The sequence below is a fragment of the Megalobrama amblycephala genome, linkage group LG8 (assembly GCF_018812025.1).
Source record: "Megalobrama amblycephala isolate DHTTF-2021 linkage group LG8, ASM1881202v1, whole genome shotgun sequence".
NCBI lineage: Eukaryota > Metazoa > Chordata > Actinopteri > Cypriniformes > Xenocyprididae > Megalobrama > Megalobrama amblycephala.
Window position 1 is genome coordinate 34,652,271 of NC_063051.1, and position 27,964 is coordinate 34,680,234.

Consider the following 27,964-nt stretch of genomic DNA (forward strand, 5'->3'; position numbering starts at 1 on the left):
TGAAGAATAATGTGCGGAGGATGAAGAGCTCGTGAGAGGATGCTGAAGTGTCGGTGTGATCCGCTGGTTGTCGCACTCGGTGTGTGTTTGTGTTTGTGTCGGTGGTCCGGAGGGCGGAGCTGCGGGTCTCTGCGCCCCCGGTACCGACGGACACACCGATCACTGCTGGGCGGAAGAGCGTCATTTGAGCAGAAAACAGACCGAAAGAGAAGCAGCGCGCACGGGCTCAGCGCTCCAGTTAACGGAGATCAAGCGGGACTCGAGCCGTGAACGCGACGACACATCGAGAGTGATTTTCTCTTTCTTCTGCTCCAGCATGGATTTACACACGGACGCTCGACAGGAGCGCGATCCGCCCGCATCACCGCCCGAGCGTCACTGAAGCATCATCCGCCCTGAACGCGAGATCCGACCGCTCCGATGCGAACAAAAGCCTCCGTGCGCCCGCATTCACCTCCACCCTGACCGACCGCAGCGCCTCCATCCGCAATGAACATCTAGAGGAGCGTCAGGCGATGGGTGAGACAGACATCCACACACACATACACACAGAGACAGACAGACAGGTCGGGTGGATGGGGAGCAGCATCTGTTCGGTCAGAAAGCAAAACCAAAAACAGCCGAAATCACTGGCGTCTCATTAAGGTCCTCATAACACTCGCTGCTATTAATATTCCTGATGTTGATTTGCTTTCCGGTCTGATCTGATGTTATCTTGTGTCCCAGAACGAGCAGATTATGTTGTCAAACCCAAATATAAACTTGCTTTTGTTTCTCTATAGTGACGTGTGAATTAAATATATAATCGAAGAATTGTGTTGGTGAAACCGCACAGGCCTCTTTCAGCTACAATCCAGATTCTGATGCGGTTTGACTCCAGATCTGCATGGAAATGTAATTGCATATGGCTAAATATGATAAGAACATGTTATTTAAATATGAAACTGAAGCACTGTGTAAGTGAAAGCATACAGGCCTCTGTCAGCTACAATCCAGATTCTGATGTGGTTTGGCTTCAGATCTGTGTGGAAACATAATTTCAGATGCCTAGATATGACAGGGATTTGTAATTTAAATATGTTATTAAAGCTTTGTGTTAGTGTAACCACACCAGTTTCTGTCAGCTACATTCTAGGTTTTGATGCAGTTTGACTCCAGATCTGTGTGGAAACATAATTTCAGATGCCTAGATATGACAGGGATTTGTAATTTAAATATGTTATTAAAGCTTTGTGTTAGTGAAACCACACCAGTTTCTGTCAGCTACATTCTAGGTTTTGATGCAGTTTGACTCCAGATCTGTGTGGAAACATAATTTCAGATTTCTAAATATGATAGGAATTTGTAATTTAAATATGAAATTGAAGCATTGTGTTAGTGAAACCACACCGGCCTCTTTCAGCTACAATCCAGGTTCTGATGTGGTTTGACACCAGATCATTTCAGATGCCAAAATATGATAGGAACTTGTCATTTGAATATGTAATTGAAGCATTGTGTTAGTGAAACCACACCAGTTTCCGTCTGCTACATTCTAGGTTTTGATGCAGTTTGACTCCAGATCTGCATGGAAACATAATTCCAGATGCCAAAATATGATAGGAACTTGTAATTTAAATATGTTATTAAAGCTTTGTGTTAGTGAAACCACACCAGTTTCTGTCAGCTACATTCTAGGTTTGATGCAGTTTGACTCCAGATCTGTGTGGAAACATAATTTCAGATTTCTAAATATGATAGGAATTTGTAATTTAAATATGAAATTGAAGCATTGTGTTAGTGAAACCACACCGGCCTCTGTCAGCTACAATCCAGATTCTGATGCGGTTTGACTCCAGATCTGCATGGAAATGTAATTGCATATGGCTAAATATGATAAGAACATGTTATTTAAATATGAAACTGAAGCATTGTGTAAGTGAAAGCATACAGGCCTCTGTCAGCTACAATCCAGATTCTGATGTGGTTTGGCTTCAGATCTGTGTGGAAACATCATTTCAGATGCATAGATATGACAGGAATTTGTAATTTAAATGTTATTAAAGCTTTGTGTTAGTGAAACCACACCAGTTTCTGTCAGCTACATTCTAGGTTTTGATGCAGTTTGACTCCAGATCTGTGTGGAAACATAATTTCAGATTTCTAAATATGATAGGAATTTGTAATTTAAATATGAAATTGAAGCATTGTGTTAGTGAAACCACACCGGCCTCTGTCAGCTACAATCCAGATTCTGATATGGTTTGACTCCAGATCTGTGTGGAAACATAATTTCAGATGCATAGATATGACATGAATTTGTAATTTAAATATGTTATTAAAGCTTTGTGTAAGTGAAACCACACCGGCCTCTTTCAGCTACAATCCAGGTTCTGATGCGGTTTGACACCAGATAATTTCAGATGCTTAAATATGATAGGAACTTGTCATTTGAGTATGTAATTGAAGCATTGTGTTAGTGAAACCACACCAGTTTCTGTCAGCTACATTCTAGGTTTTGATGCAGTTTGACTCCAGATCTGCATGGAAACATAATTCCAGATGCCAAAATATGATAGGAACTTGTAATTTAAATACGTAATTGTAGCAATGTGTTAGTGAAACCACACGGGCCTCTGTCAGCTACAATCCAGATTCTGATGGGGTTTGACTCCATATCTGTGTGGAAATGTAATATCAGATGCCTAAATATGATAGGAACTTTTAATTTAAATATGTAATTGAAGCTTGTTGGTTATACTGCACATGCCTCTGTCAGTTATAATCCAGATTCTGATATGGTTTGACTCCAGATCTGTGTGGAAACATAATTTCAGATGCCTAAATATGATAGGAACTTGTAATTTAAATACGTAATTGTAGCATTGTGTTAGTGAAACCACACGGGCCTCTGTCAGCTACAATCCAGATTCTGATGTGGTTTGACTCCAGATCTATGTGGAAACATAATTTCAGATGCCTAAATATGATAGGAACTTTTAATTTAAATACGTAATTGTAGCATTGTGTTAGTGAAACCACACGGGCCTCTGTCAGCTATAATCCAGATTCTGATATGGTTTGACTCCAGATCTGTGTGGAAACATAATTTCAGATGCCTAAATATGATAGGAACTTGTAATTTAAATACGTAATTGTAGCATTGTGTTAGTGAAACCACACGGGCCTCTGTCAGCTATAATCCAGATTCTGATGTGGTTTGACTCCAGATCTGTGTGGAAACATAATTTCAGATGCCTAAATATGATAGGAACTTTTAATTTAAATATGTAATTGAAGCTTGTTGGTTATACTGCACATGCCTCTGTCAGTTATAATCCAGATTCTGATATGGTTTGACTCCAGATCTGTGTGGAAACATAATTTCAGATGCCTAAATATGATAGGAACGTTTAATTTAAATATGTAATTGAAGCTTGTTGGTTATACTGCACATGCCTCTGTCAGTTATAATCCAGATTCTGATGTGGTTTGACTCCAGATCTGTGTGGAAACGTAATATCAGATGCCTAAATACGATAAGAACATGTCTGACTCAGAAGTATCCCTTAAAAAATAAGAAATTATATTTTGTATAAAGAAAATGAAGGTTATTTTTGGCACCAATAACATGCTTTGGATTGTGGCAAATTTTAATTTTGAGTTTTTGATTCTCAATGTTGATTATCATTAGTTTAACTTTCTTAGTGTTTTAAAAATTGAAATCAGCATACTTTACTAGAATAAGACTATGGGCTTTACAATATAAATAAGATTGTTCAAATATTAAAATGAAGTCTTTTGTTTGCATTGCTGTAATGAGTTGGGGGAAATTTGCATGCGTGTCATGGAAATGCCATAAAACACAAATAAGCTTAATGGTCCTAAAATGGTCTTCATATAATATAATATTACTTTCTTTTGATTTTGGGTCGTACGTGTCCTCGACAGGTTTTGTTAGTTCAGGAGAAGGCCAGAAAAACTGGTTGGCTTTATTCTCCATTCTGGTTCTGCTTGGTCGTTTTCTAGGTAATGATGTGGATTGAGTTTCAGCTCACAGGTGACTGACCTACAGCGCCAGATCAAAACAATGACATGTGAAATGTGTGTGTGTGTGTGTGTGTGTGTGTGTGTGTGTGTGTGTGTGTGTGTGTGTAAACACACGGTGAGCAGATGTTGAGTCTCATGTCATCATCAGCTCATATGGTGTCTAAGAGAACAGACATCACAACAACCTGATGAAATCAACATTTGGATGTTTGTTTGATCACAGAATCCTTGAAGAGTTTAAATGACGGAAGTCTGGGCGCCTGTAGAAAGACTGAATGAACAGATAATGAATGAGAACTGAGACTGAAGGACGTCGGGTGTCATTGGCTCATAATGCTCGTGTTTAAAGCACATGAACAAACACGGATGATTGTCACTTGATTATTGTGTGAGTGGTTGAGATGATCAGTTTTGCTTGAGAATTCAAACTTTCCCTGATCTTATGAGCTCACGTTCTATGAAAACACACTGTAACATTCAGAACTCAACACTTAGGTTTGTGTGTCCTCCAAAGCATTTTTGTTTGTCTGCATGTTGTCGTCTGTTGCCATTGTACAAGCAGGATGTTTCGGTTGGTCGATGTGGTATTTATCCCCGCCCCTCTTCCACTGTGATTGGATGGCTGGGTAAAAAGTAACAGTGATGAGCGTTGCGTTTTACTCAAAGCTGAACATTTTTCAACTCTCGGCGTCCTGAAAAAACGGCAAGTGCTCAGCGTGAAATAGATGCTAAGTCACGCTTCTGCCATTTGTTCCATTGAAAAATGTGCTTGCCTTAGGAAAAAAATCATGAATTACAACCATTTAAGCTCAGATTTGTGCTCAAAAAGGTTAACTGCAAACTTCCTCATAATGTCACTGTGAGTCAACGAGGAGGAAGGAGGATTAGATGCTGTTTTGAAAGTTATGAATCGTTTACTCAAATGCAGGAGTTAAACATCACTACTCTAAAGGTACGTTTACACGACAACGATGAACTAAAAACAAAACGTTTTTCCTTTGCATTTTTTTGACTACAATGTTGTCAAAATGATCGCCATACACAAGGATCAGGTAAAAATGACTAAAAACGCTGTATTCTGCTCAGGCCAGTAGATGGCGATGTCACTTTGTAAAGAACATGGTATAGAAACACTACGCGCCTATAGACTGAATATGTAATGTGCATAATGTCACGTTTTCACAAATTTGCGTTTTTGTAGTTTACACAGATACAATAACGGTATCGTTTTCAAAAACTTGCACTTGTTTGTGTTTTCAGGCCCCATAACGCCATTGGTGTGTAAATGAAGGGCCAAACTGCATAAAAAGTTTTACATTTTTAGTTTGCTGTCAAATCGATTAATCGCATCGAACATAAAAGTTTGTAAATATAACTATTATGTTAGATGCGATTAATCACAATTAATCGATTTGACAGCACTAGATTTTAGTTGAAAACGGTGTCGTGTAAACGGCCTTTAAGCATATCTGGATTCATTTGGAACAGTTTCCTTTGACAGAGTGTAAATAGACAAAGTAATTGGGTACAACATGCAAGTTACGCAATATGAACTTTGATATTGCTTTACCGACAGCAAAGCCGCTGCTCGTGTGCACGCAACAAAATGCTGTTACTCATTGTACATGTGAAGAGTTCAGCTGGCCGATGTAGACGTCACGAAGAACCGAACGCCTGCTGAAGTGAGCTGAGAGAAGCGTGGAAAGTGAGCATGAAAGACTAAATTATGACTGGCTTAAAAACACTTCATACTTGATATGAAATTACCCTTAATTTGACTCAGTTTGACACAGAAGTAAATTTCACACATGTACTACTACTAATAAATTATTAACAAATTAAATTTCACACATGGAATTGAGTAAAATCCACTTCACTTAGTTAAGTAAAATTAAGTTAATAAGTGCATTTTTTTTTAAAATTCTATTTATTCCAACACAAATGCAAACTAAAGTGTAAAATACATTGTGGTAAAATGCTTCTGATCATTTTAATTACATAAATGTATGAAAAACAATTCAGAGAGAAAATGTCAAAGATAAACAAAGGCTTTTGGTATAGAATGATTTTTATTGTCATATTAGAGACAAACTACATGTTTGGAAGTAGTCGTCCCAGTGTTTTGGGACGGTGTGTGTTTCTCACACGTATCCAGTGCGTCAGGCGTGTGAGTGTTTTTGTGCGTCGGTGTCGCCTTACAGCTGTGTCCCGAACACACCTACTGCAGCCAAAATGGTGCTGACCTGTTTTTGACCTCTGAGTGTGTGCGGAGCCGACGCCTGATGGAACGTCCCACTTCGCTTCCCGTCAGCGGGGGGATCTCCACCTATAGAAACAAACAAACACACACACTCCTCAAGCTGTGCACTTCCTCCTCTCTGCTGACAGCTTCCTGTCTCAAAGCCTGATATCTTCTTAATCATAATCATAACAGATTCGTTTATACTAAACACACTCTTGTCCATCTGGAGTGGTGGAAAGTGTGTTTGAGAGCCAATCACAGCAAATATAAACATATTTTGAACATGTCGAGCCAATCAGATGTGACTGTGGGTGGAGCTGGTGTAACATGACAGGAATAGAACTCAAAGTTTTCTGCCAGTTATCACACTTGTGACTGGTTAAGAGAAAACCCCAGACACACAAAGAAGAGAAGCAATGCTTTAATCACGTGTTGCTTCATTGTGTTCCTCCTGCTCAGGTTTAGAGCGACTGATGGTAGATGATCTGTATAAACATGTGGTGGTGATTAAAACTGCCTGACGCTCACCAGAGTAAAACTTAAATGAGACACACAAACAAACTGCTGTAGTCAGACAGCGGGACTATAATCAGAGAGTGTGTTTATCTGTGATTAATAGACACATCAAGCTCAATACACCTGATGTGTGTGTTTTGTGCTGCACAAGAGCAGCGCTCTTGATGTGATGATTGTTGTCGTCTCGGCTCCAGTGTTCATGGGAAGGAAGCGTCAGTTCTGTGAATGTGGCTGTTTGATTCCTGCAGTGGAACATGAGATGATTCCTTTCAGAAGTAGGAACCACTGAGCAATACTTAATACCACTCAGAACACTGTAGCAACTGCATAGCAACACCCTAGAAACCACCCAGGACATCCTAGTAACCACAGAGCAACACTTAATACCACTCAGGACACTATAGCAACTGCATAGCAACACCCTAGAAACCACCCAGGACATCCTAGTAACCACAGAGCAACACTTAATACCACTCAGGACACTATAGCAACTGCATAGCAACACCCTAGAAACCACCCAGGACATCCTAGTGACCACAGAGCAACACTTAATGCCACTCAGAACACTATAGCAACTGCATAGAAACCACCCAGAACATCCTATAAACCACAGAGCAACACTTAATACCACTCAGAACACTATAGCAACTGCATAGCAACACCCTAGAAACCACCCAGGACATCCTAGTAACCACAGAGCAAGACTAAATACCACTCAGAACACTGTAGCAACTGCATAGCAACATCCTAGAAACCACCCAGAACATGCTAGAAACCACAGAGCAACACTTAATACCACTCAGAACACTGTAGCAACTGCATAGCAACACCCTAGAAACCACCCAGGACATCCTAGTAACCACAGAGCAACACTTAATACCACTCAGAACACTAGCAGCTGCATAGCAATGCCCTAGAAACCACAGAGCAACACTTAATACCACTCAGAACACTGTAGCAACTGCATAGCAACACCCTAGAAACCACCCAGGACATCCTAGTAACCACAGAGCAACACTTAATACCACTCAGGACACTATAGCAACTGCATAGCAACACCCTAGAAACCACCCAGGACATCCTAGTGACCACAGAGCAACACTTAATGCCACTCAGAACGCTATAGCAACTGCATAGCAACACCCTAGAAACCACCCAGGACATCCTAGTGATCACAGAGCAACACTTAATGCCACTCAGAACACTATAGCAACTGCATAGGAACTGCATAGAAACCACCCAGAACATCTTATAAACCACAGAGCAACACTTAATACCACTCAGAACACTATAGCAACTGCATAGCAACACCCTAGAAACCACCCAGAATATATTAGCAACCATAGTACAACACTTAATACCACTCAGAACACTATAGCAACTGCATAGCAACACCCTAGAAACCACCCAGAATATATTAGCAACCATAGTACAACACTTAATACCACTCGGAACACTATAGCAACTGCATATCAGCAAAGACTATAGAATAACAAAAGACATGTCACTTGTATTGTTTTGAATGAGATAAAGTGTAACGCGCAATATGGCGGAATAAGTCCCGCCTTCAAAATAAGAGCCAATCGCCGACTGGTAAAGTCATCGTGTCACTGCAGTGACCGTTAGAAGCACTGGTTTCTATAGAAACAGTCAGACGCGCGCCTCCGAAATGAGGCACAAGAGACGCGCATTTAGGACTGCGCATGTGCAATAGCTTGATCCAGCCTGAAAAATACAGTTTTTTTTGTCATGATTCGAGCGTTTGGAAAAAAAATTGAGACAGTTGTTGTTAGAATTCATTGGTGATTTCAAATATGAAATTTAATCGAAAGCTTGGCAAACAGCTTTGGAGAATTTGATGTTTCCCCATGGATGGATGCCCGAGAGGCGTTTCAAAGATGGCCGCCGAGTGAAATGACTTGTCTTAAAGGGACTTTGATATCAGTTCCTTAGCAACCACAGTGCAACACTTATTACCACTCAGAACACTATATAAACTGCATAGCAACACCCTAGAAACCACCCAGAAGTGATTGTTTTTATTCCTGCAGAGGAACATGAGCCGTTGTGCTGGAGAACGTTCAGCTGTGTTATAGTGTGCACTAGATGATTAAACTAACTGATGAAAACGACGCTACATTCATCAGTGTGGTTTGTATGTGTTTTCTTCCTGTCTGGTATGAAAAGCGTCTCTGTGCTCTTCTGGTTTGTGAATGTGGGTTTTTCAATATGCATCTGTTGGATTTTTTTCAGCTGTTTTCTAGCCCAGACCAGCAGCTGAAAATGATGCTTCTGTTCTGATCACTTAATGCTGTTTGAGTACTAGTGACTTAGTGAACATCGCTAATGATGCAAACTTGTTTAAAGTTCAGATAATCTTTAAATATTTCATGAACTCACAGGAGGTTCAGGGTGTGTCCTACAGATATCGGGTGTGTTTATGTGTGTGTCCAAAACCTGCTTATCCTCACTCCAGCCCATTTCTAATGCAGCTTTGGTCAGTCAGAGTGGTTTTTATTCCTAACAAGTTCTTATCAAATGTTAAGAGTTAGTATTTTACAGAGAGTCAGTGAAGATGAAATATGAGGCGTGATGTTTATAGAAAAGGCAAAATCAAGGTAAACATCAATATTTTTAGTGCATTATTTCCAGTCAAGCAATTTTGTCCAATTATGCAACATGTGTGAAGTTTTGAGTATTTAATTCGATGTGTTTAAGACTGTCAGTGAAAGAGTTGGTCATTTTATTTCAAATATTATCAAACAAAACACAACATACCAGATGTGAGAGTCTCAGTGATCCGTCTGTCCACCGCTGGACAAATGAAACTAGTGAGAGTGTGAAAGTGTGTCTGAAAGAGTTTATTTTATAAAACTGCCAATGAAACACCCACTAATTTATACATTTGTAAAAATGACCAGTCATAACACACTGCTCCAGCCGTCAAATCAGAGCACATTGTGCTTTTCAGAAGGAGGGGCTTCATAGAGACAGGAACTAAACAGAGCGTTACTGACAGACTGGGAAGAGAGGAGCTGCAACAATGGAGAATATGAGGAAAATAATCAACATTCAAGCAGGAAAACCTGTTCTAGTAGTGCCAAAAAACAACATCAAGACTGTGTAAAAGAGCATAATATTGTCTCATTAATTTTATTTATACAAAATATATATTTTGAGCACTTCTTTGGCCAGCAGAAGCAGTGAGCGGGTGTGCGGCTGTAGAACGGGGTGAAGTGCTGGAGCGGCTCGTCGCCCACATTCGGACAGAAGGAGTGTTTTTTGTGGATTGGGCAGATATTGAGCGGCTAGAGAATGAGCTCTATTGTACCGGCAGACAGACAGGCGCTCACTCTCTCTCACACACGCACACACACACATTGTTCAAGACTGAGTTTGGCTCTGCCACACTTTTGGTGACACATGACGTGTGACGTATGTTTCCATGGTGACATACGTGACGCAGCGGGAGACTGGAGCAGTTCAGTGTGCCAGTTCAATGTTGGCACTGCCGGACCTACTGACTGAGACATTCACACGCTTCACACACTCATGCGGGTCACTGTCTGGAGATCACACACACACACAAACTCACATTCTGTATTATTAGTGCTGTTAGTCATGCATGACTGATTCCTCAGATCATCTGTGGTGATGAGGAGAGTGTGCTGCTACTTTACCAAGTGATCAGATGCAGCATTTTCAGCTGCTGGACCAGAAACCTACCAACCACAGAGCAACACTTAATACCACTCAGAACACTATAAAAACAACATAGCAACACCCTAGTAACCACCTAGAACACCCTAACAACCACAGTGCAACACTAATTATCACTCAGAACACCATAGCAACATCCACAGTGCAACACTTAACCATAAACAGCACCATAGCACCTGCATATCAATGCCTTAGCAACACCCAAAACACCCTACCAACCACAGTGCAATGCTCATTACCACTCAGAACACCATAGCAACACCCTCAAAAGCACAGCACAACGCTTAACCATAAACAACACCATAGTAATTCCATAGCAACACCCGGAACACCCTACCAACCATAGTGCAATACTTAATTCCAATCAGAACACTATAACAACCACATAGCAACACCCTTGAAAGCACAGCACAACACTTAACCATAAACCACCATAGCGTTGCTATAGCAACACCTGGGATGCCCTAGCAACCACAGTGAAACACTTTATGCCACTCAGAACACTATAACAACCACATAGCAACACCCTAGAAAGCTCAGTGCAACACTTAACCATAAACACCATAAATAACAACATAGCAATGCCCTAGCAACACCTGAAACACCCTGCCAACCACAGTGCAATGCTCATTACCACTCAGAACACCAAAGCAACACCCTCGAAAGCACAGCACAACGCTTAACCATAAACAACACCATAGTAATTCCATAGCAACACCCGGAACACCCTACCAACCATAGTGCAATACTTAATTCCAATCAGAACACCATAACAACCACATAGCAACACCCTTGAAAGCACAGCACAACACTTAACCATAAACCACCATAGCGTTGCTATAGCAACACCTGGGATGCCCTAGCAACCACAGTGAAACACTTTATGCCACTCAGAACACTATAACAACCACATAGCAACACCCTAGAAAGCTCAGCGCAACACTTAACCATAAACACCATAAATAACAACATAGCAATGCCCTAGCAACACCTGAAACAACCTGCCAACCACAGTGCAACACTTAATACCACTCAGAACGCAATAAAAACAGCATAGCAACACCCTAGTAACCACCCAGAACACCGTTACAACCACAGCCCAACACCCTTGAAAGCACAGCGCAACACTTAACCATAAACAACACCTTAGCAACCACATAGCAACTCCCTAGCAACTCCCAAAACACCCTACCAACCACAGTGCAATGCTCATTACCACTCAGAACACCATAGCAACACCCTCGAAAGCACAGCACAACACTTAACCATAAACAACACCATAGAAATTCCATAGCAACACCCTAGTAACCACCCAGAACACACTTACAACCACAGCCCAACACCCTTGAAAGCACAGCGCAACACTTAACCATAAACAACACCTTAGCAACCACATAGCAACTCCCTAGCAACTCCCAAAACACCCTACCAACCACAGTGCAATGCTTATTACCGCTCAGAACACCATAGCAACACCCTCGAAAGCACAGCACAACGCTTAACCATAAACAACACCATAGTAATTCCATAGCAACACCCGGAACACCCTACCAACCATAGTGCAATACTTAATTCCAATCAGAACACCATAACAACCACATAGCAACACCCTTGAAAGCACAGCACAACACTTAACCATAAACCACCATAGCGTTGCTATAGCAACACCTGGGATGCCCTAGCAACCACAGTGAAACACTTTATGCCACTCAGAACACTATAACAACCACATAGCAACACCCTAGAAAGCTCAGCGCAACACTTAACCATAAACACCATAAATAACAACATAGCAATGCCCTAGCAACACCTGAAACAACCTGCCAACCACAGTGCAACACTTAATACCACTCAGAACGCAATAAAAACAGCATAGCAACACCCTAGTAACCACCCAGAACACCGTTACAACCACAGCCCAACACCCTTGAAAGCACAGCGCAACACTTAACCATAAACAACACCTTAGCAACCACATAGCAACTCCCTAGCAACTCCCAAAACACCCTACCAACCACAGTGCAATGCTCATTACCACTCAGAACACCATAGCAACACCCTCGAAAGCACAGCACAACACTTAACCATAAACAACACCATAGAAATTCCATAGCAACACCCTAGTAACCACCCAGAACACACTTACAACCACAGCCCAACACCCTTGAAAGCACAGCGCAACACTTAACCATAAACAACACCTTAGCAACCACATAGCAACTCCCTAGCAACTCCCAAAACACCCTACCAACCACAGTGCAATGCTTATTACCGCTCAGAACACCATAGCAACACCCTCGAAAGCACAGCACAACGCTTAACCATAAACAACACCATAGTAATTCCATAGCAACACCCGGAACACCCTACCAACCATAGTGCAATACTTAATTCCAATCAGAACACCATAACAACCACATAGCAACACCCTTGAAAGCACAGCACAACACTTAACCATAAACCACCATAGCGTTGCTATAGCAACACCTGGGATGCCCTAGCAACCACATTGAAACACTTTATGCCACTCAGAACACTATAACAACCACATAGCAACACCCTAGAAAGCTCAGCGCAACACTTAACCATAAACACCATAAATAACAACATAGCAATGCCCTAGCAACACCTGAAACAACCTGCCAACCACAGTGCAACACTTAATACCACTCAGAACGCAATAAAAACAGCATAGCAACACCCTAGTAACCACCCAGAACACCGTTACAACCACAGCCCAACACCCTTGAAAGCACAGCGCAACACTTAACCATAAACAACACCTTAGCAACCACATAGCAACTCCCTAGCAACTCCCAAAACACCCTACCAACCACAGTGCAATGCTCATTACCACTCAGAACACCATAGCAACACCCTCGAAAGCACAGCACAACACTTAACCATAAACAACACCATAGAAATTCCATAGCAACACCCTAGTAACCACCCAGAACACACTTACAACCACAGCGCAACACCCTTGAAAGCACAGCGCAACACTTAACCATAAACAACACCTTAGCAACCACATAGCAACTCCCTAGCAACTCCCAAAACACCCTACCAACCACAGTGCAATGCTCATTACCGCTCAGAACACCATAGCAACACCCTCGAAAGCACAGCGCAACGAACATCTTAGCAACTGCATAGCAACTCCCAAAACACCTTACCAACCACAGTGCAATACTTAATACTCAGAACACAATAAAAACAACATAGCAACACCCTAGTGACCACCCAGAACACCCTAACAACCACAGTGCAATGCTCATTACCGCTCAGGACACCATAGCAACACCCTCAAAAGCACAGCACAACGCTTAACCATCAACAACACCTTAGCAACCGCATACCAACTCCCGGAACACCCTAGCATCCAAAGTGCAACACTTAATATCTCTTAGGACACTAGCAACTGCATATCAACACTCTAGCAACCACCCAGAACACCCTAGCAACCATAGTGCAACACTTACAGCAATACCACTCAGAACAGTATAGCAACCACAGAGCAGAATAGCATCATGCTGGTGAGTTTTGCATCACATTCTCACTGTTCAGAAAATGCAAAATCATAGTTTGCAAATTTTGCAGCTCTCCTTCACACACACACACACACACAATCTTAGTGACATGCTGGCTGTTCTTGAGTTTAAAGCTAACCCTCCCTCACTAGCTGATTTGTATGTGTGTGTTTGTGGTCACACACAGGAGCTGTATTGTATTAGTTGTTTATTTGCCTTCTGTGTGACTTGCGGCTGATTATTATTAAAAAGGGCAGCATTTCTCTTCTGATTTCCTGTGTGATTTCAGCTCACTAACAGACTCTTCAGCTTCAGGCTTCTGTTGTTTTCTGGACAAAGCTTCACACACACCGACTATAAGTAAGTGCAGAAACAGGTGTTTGATTCTCAGCTGTGTCAGTGTCCCGCTGCGCTCGTGTTCAGTGATGATTAGCTGCTGTTTGACAGCATGTGTGTGTGTGTGTGTGTGTGTGGAGGGTTGTTGTCCCTTTCGCTTGTCTCTGAGGAATTCTCTTCTCTTATCCAAAATTCATGGAGTTTTATCCGTCGATTAGCTCGGTGCTTGGTAACAGATCCCTTTTGGGAATGTGTCCAGCGCCGCTGCTTTCTGACCCACACGTCCGCTGAGATGACCTGAACACGGATGCACGTATGAATACACTGAGAACACACACACACACACACACACACTGACAAGCAACTTTTGTATGGAAGACATTTTGAACGCAGCCCGTTTAATAAACAGGAAGTACAAAATAAGTGTGGATGTGTTTGGCGTCTTAAACAATCTCTCATGACAGGAAATGAAAGCGCAGACACTTCACGAGAGATCATGTTTCATTTGTGTTGCTCAGAATGTAGATGCATTTTGAGAATTTTTTTTTTTTTTGCATTATGGAAGAGTTTGAGTGTAAATTGTACTTAATTGTCATGGAAATAATCTTGCAGTGCAAAACAAAATGTTCCTTTTTTTTTCTTTTGTTTTTGGGCTGAGAAGATTCTTGTGATTCATCCTTCATAAAATACACTTTGATCAAGAATCAAGACATGTCTGATAATGGCTTTGTCTCTGGTTTTGGTTTTGTGCGTTTTTGCTGAATGTTTATGATCATGCTAGAGTCTGAACATGAAGATTATGAGAGTTGAGTCTTATCTTGCACAACACACATTCCTCTTTTCCCACAGGGTTTTATCTGCCGCAAGTGTGTGTGTGTGCATGATTGTGTGTGTGTGTTCATATTTCTGTACTGAATCACACATTTATATGAGTAGATGGTGTTTTCATTTTCATTTGTTGCAGAAACATCAGAGCGTCAGTGATCAGTCCTGTATAGTTTACCAACATATATTTTTGCATATATTTTTGGCCATTTATTTAAATGCATTTTCAATGTAAGTCTATTTTTAAGAATATACGAAAATGTTTTTAATATTTTAAGATTGACTGTGTTTTCCTTTCTCTTGAATTATATGTTCATATATATTTTGGCATTCGAGGGTTTAATCAGAATATATTTTAAATTTGAAAAACAGATTTTCTTACCTGTTCTGTTTTTCAACATGCATTTAGCATGTGTTCAACATAAATTTTTTGGGAGAAATTTTTTTTTTGGGGGTCTTCAAAGATCACAGTGCTTTAGCTGCGTTTATGAGCCAGTAACACCTGCGTTTCTCACAGGAACTGTGCTGATAATGTCAGTGTGGTTTGTGGAGCTCTTGAGTGTCTGTGTGTGCGTTTACATCTGAGCAGATGATTTCTGATCATGTCCATGAAAGGGTCTGTATTGTATGCTCTTCTGCAACCAGACCACAACATTCAGACTGGCATATAAGGCATTTTTCATTTCCAGCCTTCATGAACAATTTTATATTACTTATAAATGATTAAAAACAATATTAATAGGAGTTATTAAGATTGATGTGGATTGGAATTGGTAAAATGTGCTTGGAAAAAAAATATGATCTGAAAATCAACTTGCCTAATAATTCTGCACACAGTGTATGTGTGTGTGAAAGTTTTCTGTGATGGGTAGGTTTTGTACAGTATCATTATGTTGATGGAAAGTCCCCATAAAACATGGAAACCCAACGTGTGTGTGTGTGTGTGTGTGTGTGTGTGTGTGTGTGTGTGTGTGTGTGTATTAACTGTAGTTTGGGAACAGATGTGTTCACAGAAGTGAACTAAACTGACAAACATCCCTGAGGGTTTGTTTCTCCGTAATGAGCTCCATGTTAAAACATTGAAAGGACCTCATCTGGAGGTCAGGAAATGCTTGCGTTTATTTATGTACTGTATGTGTGTGTGTGTGTGTGTGTGTGTGTGTGTGTGTGTGTGTGTGTGTGTGTGTGTGTGTGTGTGTAATAAGAGACTAACACAGTGTCTTAAAGTCGACATGAAACTGAAGTCTTTTCTTCTCTATTGTGCCGTATATCCCGGTGAAACGCTTCTCAAACAAGAACAAATGTAGGGCGGGGCTTGATTTTGATTGGATGGTTGTGGTTTGCTATTGGTTGATCTCATGTGAGTGACAGGTTGCTCTGCCCTCATCATCAGAGATGCTGCAAGAGGAAGATATTCTGATTCAAGATTACCAGAAACATGAATTTAACACAATAATGATGTGCACTGATAAATCATTTAGAATAAATGCTGCAATATTGCATAAAAAACAAGAATTGTCCATTTTGATTTTTAATTGAGACTTTACAGGCGAGTGCAGCAAGTGTCCTGACGTGACCGCAGCCTGTTGTTTCCTCTCGTGGAAAAATCAAAGTTGTATCAGAGAGAGACGCAGACAGACATGAGCTGATTTACTCCACACAAGAGACACACTGCGTGTGTGTGTGTGTGTGTGTGTGTGTGTGTGTGTGTGTGTGTGTGTGTGTGTGCATGCTCTCTAAGGTCTCAGATGTGACTCAGCGGATCTGCTGTGATCAAGTTGGTCATGTGACTGTAGAAGTTTTGTCTTTAACGTCCCACACACTGTTGTGTCAAATCTTTATAAAATGGCATCATTTAGCCAAAGACCTTCTATAGGCATTTACAAGAATGAACTAACCAGATATTCTAAACAATTTGTATATATATATATATATATATATATATATATATATATATATATATATATATATATATATAATTAGTAATAATGAATAAGATTAACATTATTATTTATATGATTCTTTACAAATGCTGTGGTTGAGCGAGTAAACGGGTTGGGTGGATGTTGTGGTTTAGAGTGTTATTTTATATTTTGCATACTATGAAAATCTGGATTAAACAGAGCTTGATAAAAACAAACATGAACTAGCTAATCAGATCATTTCCATGTGTTACACAGCCAATGACACAGAAGCTGACGACCATTACAAGTTAAAAATAGTTCAACTTTTAAAAATGCATGTGAAGACCCCTGAATTCTGTTTCATGTAGTTTCTCTCTATATAACGCAAGTGTGTGGGGTGATGATGACCCGAATCTACCAGAACCCGCCGCAGAATTAAAAACCAGGCCCAATTGAGTTGTTACCGTTTGAAACGCTGTGAAGCGAGAAAAGTCACACAGTGAATGTGTGTAGGAGTTCGATTGTGTTAAATCCAATTTGGCTGCCGATTGTTGTTCTGTTTATTCCTCTCGTCTTCCCACAATAATGCACCGGTTTATTTGTGTCTTGCGAACCCCGCAGTGCCGCCCGCTGCGTGTGATGTCATTTGAGTGTTTCCTGCGTCAGAAGACCTGATCGTCCAATCACATCACTCATTAACTCAGCTGGTTATTTAACAGCTGATTCAGCCTCTTCCTGTATGTCATGTCTCTAATCCACTCACTGCTTACGCATCTAGGAAATTTGCTTTGCAGTCATGTAAGTGGCCTGACGGGAGTTTCATAGGACACAAAAACACAGATGCTTGTTCAATGCAGTCCCAATGAACGTACTTCACATGCACAAACTCTGATGCATTTCAGAACGCGACACAAAATTGAGCAGTGGAGAGAGAAATGTCTCACGTTCTGCACAATGTTATGAGAACGTTCCCTGTTAGATGAACGCCAAACAAACTCTTAAACTCACAACAGCGATGGGAACAATTGCGGTGAACGTTCTCATGGGGTGTTTTGTTACTATCACTGATGATCTGGAAGGTCAGACACACTGAGGAGCTTCTGTTCTTCAGCTGCTCTGAAAGGCTGGAGAGAAATCTGTCCATCTAATCGTGATCACTGAGCACCTTAAATTACAAACACATACTGTGAGGGGAATGCCACAAAATACACGCTTATATTTATGCAGCGTCTCAGGAGGTGTTCTGATATCAGAGTTCTTCACAAAAATTGTCTATGTTTTCACATGCATATAATTCCCGAATATATTTGTCCGTTATTTCCTTCACACACGGGTAAGGTAACAGCATGCAGTGAAAGAGATTTCTGCAGGAGAGTATTAAAAATAGAGAAATACTGTAAAATGAAGCTTGAGAACAAAAATGACACACTTCAGCAGTTCCAAATCACTAAGAGTCTGTCTAAAAGTTTCTTTCTCTCCTGTTTCTCAGGATGAAAATGAGACGGCACAGGGTTTTCTTGATTTGCACGGTGGGACTGTGTGTTATTTCCTTCCTGCATTACTACAAGGCTCTCCACTACGTGTCCCTGCTGAGGGAGCTGTCTGCACCCTACCCTAACATCAAATCCTTCATCATGGTCACTGGTTTCTTCTGGAAGGAGGGCACCACCCCGTTGTCAAGCGCGTCCCCGGAGGAAGGACCTCCGCTGGTCCACAGCCTGTCGGAAGGCAAGCCTCGGGCTGGAGGAGGTGGTCTGGAGCTCGACACCGGACAAGAACCTGAAGCACCACGGCCGTGGAAGAGACCTGAAGATCTGCAGCGCCGGAGCTCAGGCACTACAGAGGTACCGAGACTGTTCTGCACCAAACACTCCCCTGTCTGTCATTGGTCAGTCAGACAGATAGTCCCGGCCCAAACTCTTTTGATTGGTTGAGTCATAAGTTGACATGTCTGGCGCTCAAATAATCAGATCAATGATGTGAAAGCATCACAGTGACCCTGCTGAAAAATCCAGAATTGCTGGTCACCAGTATAAGGTATGTTTTGCACGCTGGGACCAGCTTGGGATGATGGAGGACCTGCAAATGTTGTGTTTTGGGTGCTGGCATGACAACAAAACTTGTGTACGTGTTACAGGTCACGTTTCTTAGTGTGTGTTTGTTGTTAACAATTTTCCAAATTAACTTACGTAAATTATTTAATAAGGAAAAATGCATGTTGCTGGCTACATGTTTACTGGTACTCAGTAAAATCCTCATTGTTAAACAAACACTGCTCAGTTTTCATCTATAGAGAGTAAAAGTAACACTGAAACAATGTTGCAGTTGGTGAAATAAAATAGATGCACTTCATAAGTGATGTTTCAGCATTAGTGACGACTGACGAACACCTACGGTTAACAAACAGAATCACTGAAAATAAGAGGAACAACAAGAACAGAAAAAAAGAGAAGAGATGTGCAGAAACACAACAACAACAACTGACATACACTCATAAAGCCTTAGATGAAATCAACTGCAAATAAAATCAATATCTCACTAGAGGATGAATAAACAACTCCAAAAACAGCTTTATCATTTTCATTTATTACAAAGCGGTTTGGCTTTATTTATTTGGTACAAATGTTTTTGAAGTCACCATTATGGGGATCAGTGTTCCCTTTAGTTGTTAACTGTCATTATCAAGTTATTAACTGTCCCATTGAAATAGCTCTTCTCATAACCCCTGTTATTGAACAAACTGCTTATGATTATGCTTTTATTAGGCATTTTTCTTGGTTTTCGTGTCTCAAAATGTTTTTGTTTTGCAATGTACACAAGCGCTTTTTAACTGATTTGTGTACAGATCTCTCAAAACAGGAGGCGATTCCTTTGATGCTTTGAAATGTTTTACCAGTGACATTGATTAATAATGTAATCATAACTAAAAGCAATTAAAATTTTCAGTTCTACTTCCAGCAGAGGGAGCAAAATAAATGACAAAGTTATAATCATGTGTTTTAACCTTTATATTGTTTTTCATTTACATCATTAATGTGTTAAAATCAATGCTTGTCCCCAAACACTGCTTGCATACAGACAACTGGCCTACTCACACTCAACCCCGCAACCCCATACTGGTGAACCAGCTTAACCAGCTCACTTTTGCTTGAAAACAGCCATGAATATGCTGGTCCATCAGCAAGACCAGCACTATACATGCAAAAACCAGCCTAGATCAGCATTAACTAGCACTGCACCACCCATAACCAGCATGGACCACCATAGAATCCATGCTGGTTTTTGCTGGATTTTTCAGCAGGGGAGATCAACTCATAGATGTCTACAGACAATAAAATTGAGCCAAAATGTTCAAGAGAATAATGATGCATGCATAGTGTAATATAAAAAATAATTATAGTGGTTCAGCCATTTAAACAATCAATGGGGCTGCATAGTTAATCTAATAAATATTCAAGATTATGATTACTACTCCCGCGATTAATTGTGAAACATGCAGATTACAGCGTTAGAATAGACTTTTTCAAAACAGTTGTTCACAAGGAGCAAGTTTCAGTTCTACTTCTGTTTGTGGTGGCACATGAACATAAAAGTGGAGTTATTTTGGATGTTCTTGATGCTGTGCCACCTGCTTGCGGTGTAGAACATTGTGGATTCAGTGCAACAAACTAGTACACGCCCCACTGTAATCACATGATTCTGTCATAATCTTTCAGTCCTAAGAGTCGATGAAACTTTGTCCAGATTCTGCTGTCTTTGAGTCTTCTCATGGTGTATGTTCTCCATTAATCAGGTTCATAAGGGAGGTTTGGTCGCCTGGCAGCCCAGCAGTCCAACCAACCACAAGCCCGACCCACAGAGAGACGCTGCTGTCAGAGTTGCGGTGAACAAGCTTCAGCCGCGTCACGGATCGACTCCAGACCCGCTGGAATCCCTGGGCGACCTGCACCGCCGCACACATGTCCTTCGGGATGACCGTACCCCTTATTTCGTCCGCACCAAAGCGGGTGCTCTGTGCTTCCGTCAGGGGACGGAGATGGCACCGACGAAAGATGAGACATTGAAAGCGAGACCCAGTATTGCTGGAATGGGCCAGCGGAGAATATTGCAGAAGCCTGATGAGTCAAAGACTCTAGCAAAATCAGTGGAAGAGTCCGGTGCTGCTCGAGGGAAGCCAAAGCGTGGCAAGCGGCTGGTGAAGTGCGTCTGTCGGCCGGGCTGGCACGGTCCTTATTGTGGCGTGCCCACCATGGTCTACCACTCCAATCTGCCCACGAAAGAGAGACTGACGCCACGTGAGACGCCCCGACGCGTCATAAACGCCATTAATGTGAACCACGAGTTTGACCTGTTGCATGTGCGCTTCCGCGAGCTCATCCAGGCCGTGGATCTCTTCCTCGTGTGCGAGTCCAACTTCACAGCATACGGGGAAAGACGCCCGCTGAGATTCCTGAATCTGCTACTCAACGGAACGTACAATTACGTGCGGCACAAGATCCTCTATGTCTTCCTGGACCATTTCCCAGATGGCGGCCGACAGGACGGATGGATCGCCGACGACTACCTGCGCACGTTCCTGACCCGTGACGGCATGGCTCGGATTGCGGGCGTGCGGTCCGATGATGTTTTTCTCATCAACGATGCTGATGAAATTCCAGCTCAGGAAGGAGTCCTTTTCCTTAAGCTTTTCGATGGCTGGACGGAGCCTTTTGCCATCCACATGCGGAAATCCCTATATGGATTTTTCTGGAAGCAGCTGGGCTCCCTCGAGGTGGTGTCTGGGTGCACCGTCGGAATGCTGAGGGACGTCTACGACAACGATGGGATTCGGCTTAGGCGGCGGGAGTACTACACCATGCCGGGATTCCGGAAGTACGAGAACGACACCGGCCACATCTTGGTGCAGTGGTCAATTGGAAGTCCATTCCATTTCGCAGGCTGGCACTGCTCCTGGTGTTTCACGCCAGAGGGAATTCACTTTAAACTCATTTCGGCCCAGAACGGGGACTTTCCTCGCTGGGGCGACTACGAGGACAAACGGGACCTCAACTACATCCGGGAGCTGATCCGAACGGGGGGCTGGTTTGACGGCTCTGTGCAGGAGTACCCGCCCTCGGACCCTAAGGAACATATGTATGCCCCCAAATACATGTTGGATAATTACGATCACTACCGCTACTTGTTGGAGAACCCTTATGCCATGCAGTCCAAACCAGGAGGCGCGTAGAGCGGAATGCGGACCAAATGCTTGGGAGAGAAGAGACCGCCGTCCTGTTCCTCTCTTTCCTCTCTCTCCCATTGGTCAAGACCACTCGGCCTCACCCAACACCGTCCAATGGCTGAACGCTTCATGTGAACACAGGCCTTGCAGAGAACAAGCAAACCTTTCTGTTTTGGTCAATGTTTACATGAAGGTTCTGTGAGAGACTCTGCGCCTCCTGTATTCACTGTACATGACTGTGTGTGAGAGAGAGAGAGCGAATGTGTGTGTGAGTGAATTTCATTGGTGCACAGACTTTCTTGCTTGCACTTAAGAATAAAAAAAAAGAACTCATTGCACAAATGCCAAATTTTTTTGGGTTTGTTGACAGCTTGTAAATTCCTCTGAACTCAAAACGTCGTTTTCCTCGGCCAGAAAAAAAACTTTGTGTATCATTGTGAGCTGTTCTGAATGAGTTTGTAGACGAGAGAGAGAGAGAGAGAGAAAGAGACCATTACAGAGAAACAGAGCTTTGTTTGAGCTCTTCTGATGGAGCTGATATGTGAGATTTAGCCGAGCAAGAGAGGGAGAGGTTCACTCTGACAGAACAAAAACGAGCTTCCTGTTTTAGAAATCCTTGCGGAAAACATCCTAAAGCTGGAAAACGAGCTGTTTTCAAAGAAAAAGCAGATAATTAGTCTGCGATATTGTGCACAAAAATGGGAAGACGCCAGATAAAATAAGACACAGGCTCTGTTCCAAGCTAGTGAACTGCCTACGTAGGCATTTTAAGGCATCATAGGTGTGTCTTTGACACCAAGGTTGTTCCAAATCATATGATGCCTTCTAAGATATGTTCCTCTGGAATTCTAATTTACCCTTTCTAGAGAAGGCCTGATCTGAGAGTGCATTGCAACAAGCTACGTGAAAAAAATCTAGCCACGATGGTGGACGAAGACGTTGGCATGCAGCGTTCAATACCGAAAAGCATTGAAAATAAACGGTTCAATCCAATGTATATTTTTATGCTTTTTAAGAATTGTTAGCTTAACAACATGCTTCATACTTAACTGGAATCAGCAATGCAGCTCACTGTGTTTTGGAACAGAGCCATGTAGCGTTTGGTGGTCTTGGCTCTCGTGTTTTAATTTCAAGTTAGAACAGGAACAGTTTCTTATGAAATCCTGTGCCGGAAATACCCTGTTCTCAGAGCAGTGAAGCCATCTGATCACATTAGAGATCTGTGGGGAATTACATTCACACGGCAGCACCAGAGATCTGAAGATTTGACAGGGAACGTTCTAGGATAATTCACTGACTTTGTCTTCTGGGGTTGTTAAAGTCAACATGTAGTAACGTTGACTCTCTTGATTCATGTCGCTGCTCCTATTGCGAATGACTCATTGTCATTATTCTGAAGAAATATAGCTGACGTCAATCCCTCTTTAGAGACACATTATAAAGAAAATGAAGTCCCAACCTACATTTATCCTCACAGAATGCCTCATTGCAAAAAAATATATTACACAAGTGAAATGGGAAGTGAATGTCGTGTCATGTTCACTTTAGGCTCCAGAATGGTCAGCCATAAACAAACTCCTCTAGACATACGATTAAAGTAGAAGAGGGAATCATTTCCGAAGAACATTATCTCTATGTCAGACATGCATTGCTAAAAACAGGTCTTCAGATATAGGAACTATCTTGGCGCGGGTTAAAGTACTGCCACCAAACCTTCACAGTGAAATAAATATCACCAGTAGTCAAGGGTCATGAACTAACAAATGACTTCTGTCTGCCATTCCTGCAGCAGTGCACAACAGCGGCACATTATAAACAGCCTAAAGATAGAAAGAGCGTTAGATGTCCCGAAGACATAACGGATCTCAGCAGAGACAGGTGCTCAATCTCCGTCCACATGTGTTTATAACGATCTCGGATGCTTCAGTGTGGCCGTGACCCCTCGTCTGTCGTCAAATGGGAATTCAGCCTTTATGCTCGCAGTAAATGTGCTTGAGAGGAGCCTGTGTGAGCTGCAGACCTCTCGGCACGGATGTCTCCAAATCTGTGTGGTTTCCACATGGGAATACATGTGGAATATTGACCTTTATTCCAGTGACTTTTGATGCAATTGCATCAGATTCTTATCCTGAAACACAAGCGTTTATGAGCAGACTGTTTCATTCTACCTAAATCTGTATATCAAGCAGCTTACGTGAGCAGGAATATCTTTATTAATGGCCTTATGAATGACCTCATGAAATTCATATCTGGAGAATCTGAGACACAAGGGCTGAGTTCACATCTGCCGGGTCTCTTATCTGTCGGTCGACGACCACCGTGCCACATTTAGTTCAGAAGGACATTTGATTTACTTTGGTTTGAACTTGCGTAAGATGCTCTGGGGGATTTCGTCTTGAGTTTAATGATTGTTTTGCTCATTTGAATCAAATGAAGGACTGTTTTGAGGCATTTGGCTGTAGATCAGGAACCGCTTTAGATGACCTCTCTCTCTCAGTTAACAAACATTCACTGTTTTGGACTTACTGTCATTTTTGTTTTGTGTTGTTTGCTGTTGTAAATGTTGTTGCTGTTTACATTTATTTATCTAATTTATTACTATCCTGTTTCTGTGTACAAAAGGGAAGGTCGATCTGTCAGACGAGAGAGATGCTGCAAGTTCTTCTCTGACTCTGTATGAAAGACTGAAATGTCTCTCTCTTCCATGTCATCCCTCCATCCTGTCCATTCACCCCATATTATTCATCTTAAACATGAAGTCTGCCATTAACTTTCTTGGCTAGAAACACTTTACGCTAGTATGCAAATGCCACTGAACCTCAAGTAGGTGAAAGAGATTCCTTCAAATGTTTAATTGGATGTGGTAGGTTTAAGGAAACGGTGTGGCTGGACCTTCAAGCTCCACCCATTATACCCAGAGAGGAGGAGCTGAACATCAAGCTCCACCCGTATCGTGCAGAGAGAAGGAGCTAGCCGTCAAGCTCCACCCATTACACCCAGAAAGGTGGAGCTCGGGGTCAAGCTCCTTCATTATACCTAGAGAGGAGGAGCTGAAAATTAAGCTCCACCCATATCGTGCAGAGAAAAGGAGCTGAACATCAAGCTCCACCCATTACACCCAGAGAGGTGGAGCTCGGGGTCATGCTCCACCCATTATACCCCGAGAGGTGGAGCTCTGGGTCAAGCTCCTTCATTATACCTAGAGAGGAGGAGCTGAACATCAAGCTCCACCCATATCGTGCAGAGAAAAGGAGCTGAACGTCAAGCTCCACCCATTACACCCAGAGAGGTGGAGCTCGGGGTCATGCTCCACCCATTATACCCCGGGAGGTGGAGCTCTGGGTCAAGTTCCTTCATTATACCTAGAGAGGAGGAGCTGAACATCAAGCTCCACCCGTATCGTGCAGAGAGAAGGAGCTGGCCGTCAAGCTCCACCTATTACACCCAGAAAGGTGGAGCTCGAGGTCAAGCTCCACCCATTATACCCCGAGAGGTGGAGCTCTGGGTCAAACTCCTTCATTATACCTAGAGAGGAGGAGCTGAACATCAAGCTCCACCCATATCGTGCAGAGAAAAGGAGCTGAACATCAAGCTCCACCCATTACACCCAGAGAGGTGGAGCTCGGGGTCAAGCTCCACCCATTACACCCAGAAATGTGAAGCTCGGGGTCAAGCTCCACCCATTATACCCAGAGATGTGAAGCTCGTGGTCAAGCTCCACCCATTACACCCAGAAATGTGAAGCTCGGGGTCAAGCTCCACCCATTATACCCAGAGATGTGAAGCTCGGGGTCAAGCTCCACCCATTACACCCAGAGATGTGAAGCTCGGGGTCAAGCTCCACCCATTATACCCAGAGATGTGGAGCTGGACATCAAGCTCCACCTATTACACCCATAGAGGAGGAGCTCAGGGTCAAGTTCCACCCATATCATGCAGAGAGGTGGAGCTGGATGGCAAGCTTCGCCCATTACACCCAGAGAGGAGGGGCTATAATTTGCCCTTTTTAGTAAATTCTAGCTCTAAATCTGAACTAGTGTCAACAGCTCCAGACTACTGCTGCCTTCACGTGCTATTGGAATTATCATAAATACAAGTTTCCTAGTTAAAAATCGGACACCCTCTCAAGTCGTATTTTCCATTGGGAAGCTTGGGGATCATTTTGATACCCAAGTTTCTGAGATATGCAGGCCATAAACTTTAAACATTGCGGAGTTTAGAACGATTGCTATTCTTTATTAGTTTTTATAATTTTTTTCTCCTTGTCGTTAAAGTTTATTTATTACATATATGAATAATCAATTGAAGCATATGTTTTATACACCACGAAAACAGTCAGCAAGCTATCTAGATAGCGCGGTGAATAAGGTTTATATGGTTGTCAATGAATGGGACGCTAAATATCATTTGGCCATAATAAGATTTTCCCAATAAATAGGCAAGAATAAACCTGCCATCCTTCTTTCCGACAACAAAGCACTCGATGAGCTTGTCATCACAACTTCAGAAGTGGAAAGTGAAAACATTTCCGATAGCACTTGAAGGCAGCATTCAAATCTGGACAAAAGTCGTGTAGTGAATTCTAACCTCGATAAGATGCTCTTCAAACTGTAGAGGAAAGAGAATCGCCGAAGAACGCCTGCGCAGTTCGTTTGCATACTGGCGTAGAGTTTGTTTTGGGTCATTATCTTGCTTTTGTCTTGTGAATCACCTGTGAACGGTGTCGTCTCATGCTTCAGGGAGCTTTGCTCGCAGCTCACATGCTGTTTGTTCTGTGATAAACGGATGAATGGAAAAATGTTTATATAAAACACAGGACAGGCTTTATAATGGAATGGAGCAGGTGCTCGTCTGTGCTTCATCACAGATCAAAAGAAATTCTGACGTAAATCATGAGGTGACATATGGACACACACACCGAACACCTGAAAATGAAATATTAAAGCATATTCATGATTGAGCCCTTTTGTGTGAGAGCTGTACTCTCCAAACTGTTCATATCTGCACTGCATTTTATAATTTCGAAAGTGTAACTTATTCAGTGTGTTCTGCTTTAATATATTAAAGGGTTTTTTCTTTCTTTATATTTTCTGGTGAAGTTAATATTTGTCACTTGATGTGTAATCTTGTATAAGATACTCATATAACATAAAGATCAGTCTATCATGTTTGTCACTATTATTGATGCACTGTATGGGTTTTTGTTCCGCTAATCAATCCAGTTTTATCTCTCCTGTGATCTGACATTATACGTGCTGCGGTGGGATCACTCTCCTCCAATCACATCCACTCTTCTCTCTCTCTCTCCGCCAATCATGTCCACTGATCTGTCCCTCTCCACCAGATCCGTGTGGGAGAGTGTCTCATGCTGGTTTACTGATGGAATCATTTCTCTGATTGAACCCTATAGTCAGATGAACGACGTATCAGTGAGGAAAGAGTGAAAGTGTGTGAAAAGAAGAGAATAGTTCTCTTCTGCACTGGTAAGAAGGAGTGTGTACATGAAATGAGTTTATACAATCCTTTTTGTTTTGTGTATATGAATGGCTATATGTTAACCTTGAATAAAAATAACAAATTCTATGACAAAAACTATAATAAATTAATTTGAAAACCAGTTTTTGGACATATTTCCATTTAC

At 42.0% G+C, this 27,964-nt stretch overlaps 1 protein-coding gene across 1 annotated transcript; it reads left to right on the forward strand.

Moving 5' to 3' along the window:
- mgat3b (beta-1,4-mannosyl-glycoprotein 4-beta-N-acetylglucosaminyltransferase b) lies at nucleotides 1–27,940 on the forward strand. The gene is made up of 3 exons (XM_048200837.1): nucleotides 1–519; nucleotides 18,592–18,946; nucleotides 20,896–27,940. The coding sequence occupies exons 2-3, from the start codon at nucleotides 18,593–18,595 to the stop codon at nucleotides 22,327–22,329; spliced, it is 1,788 nt and encodes a 595-aa protein (XP_048056794.1). The 5' UTR covers nucleotides 1–519; nucleotide 18,592; the 3' UTR covers nucleotides 22,330–27,940.
- Nucleotides 27,941–27,964: the final 24 nt, after the last annotated feature.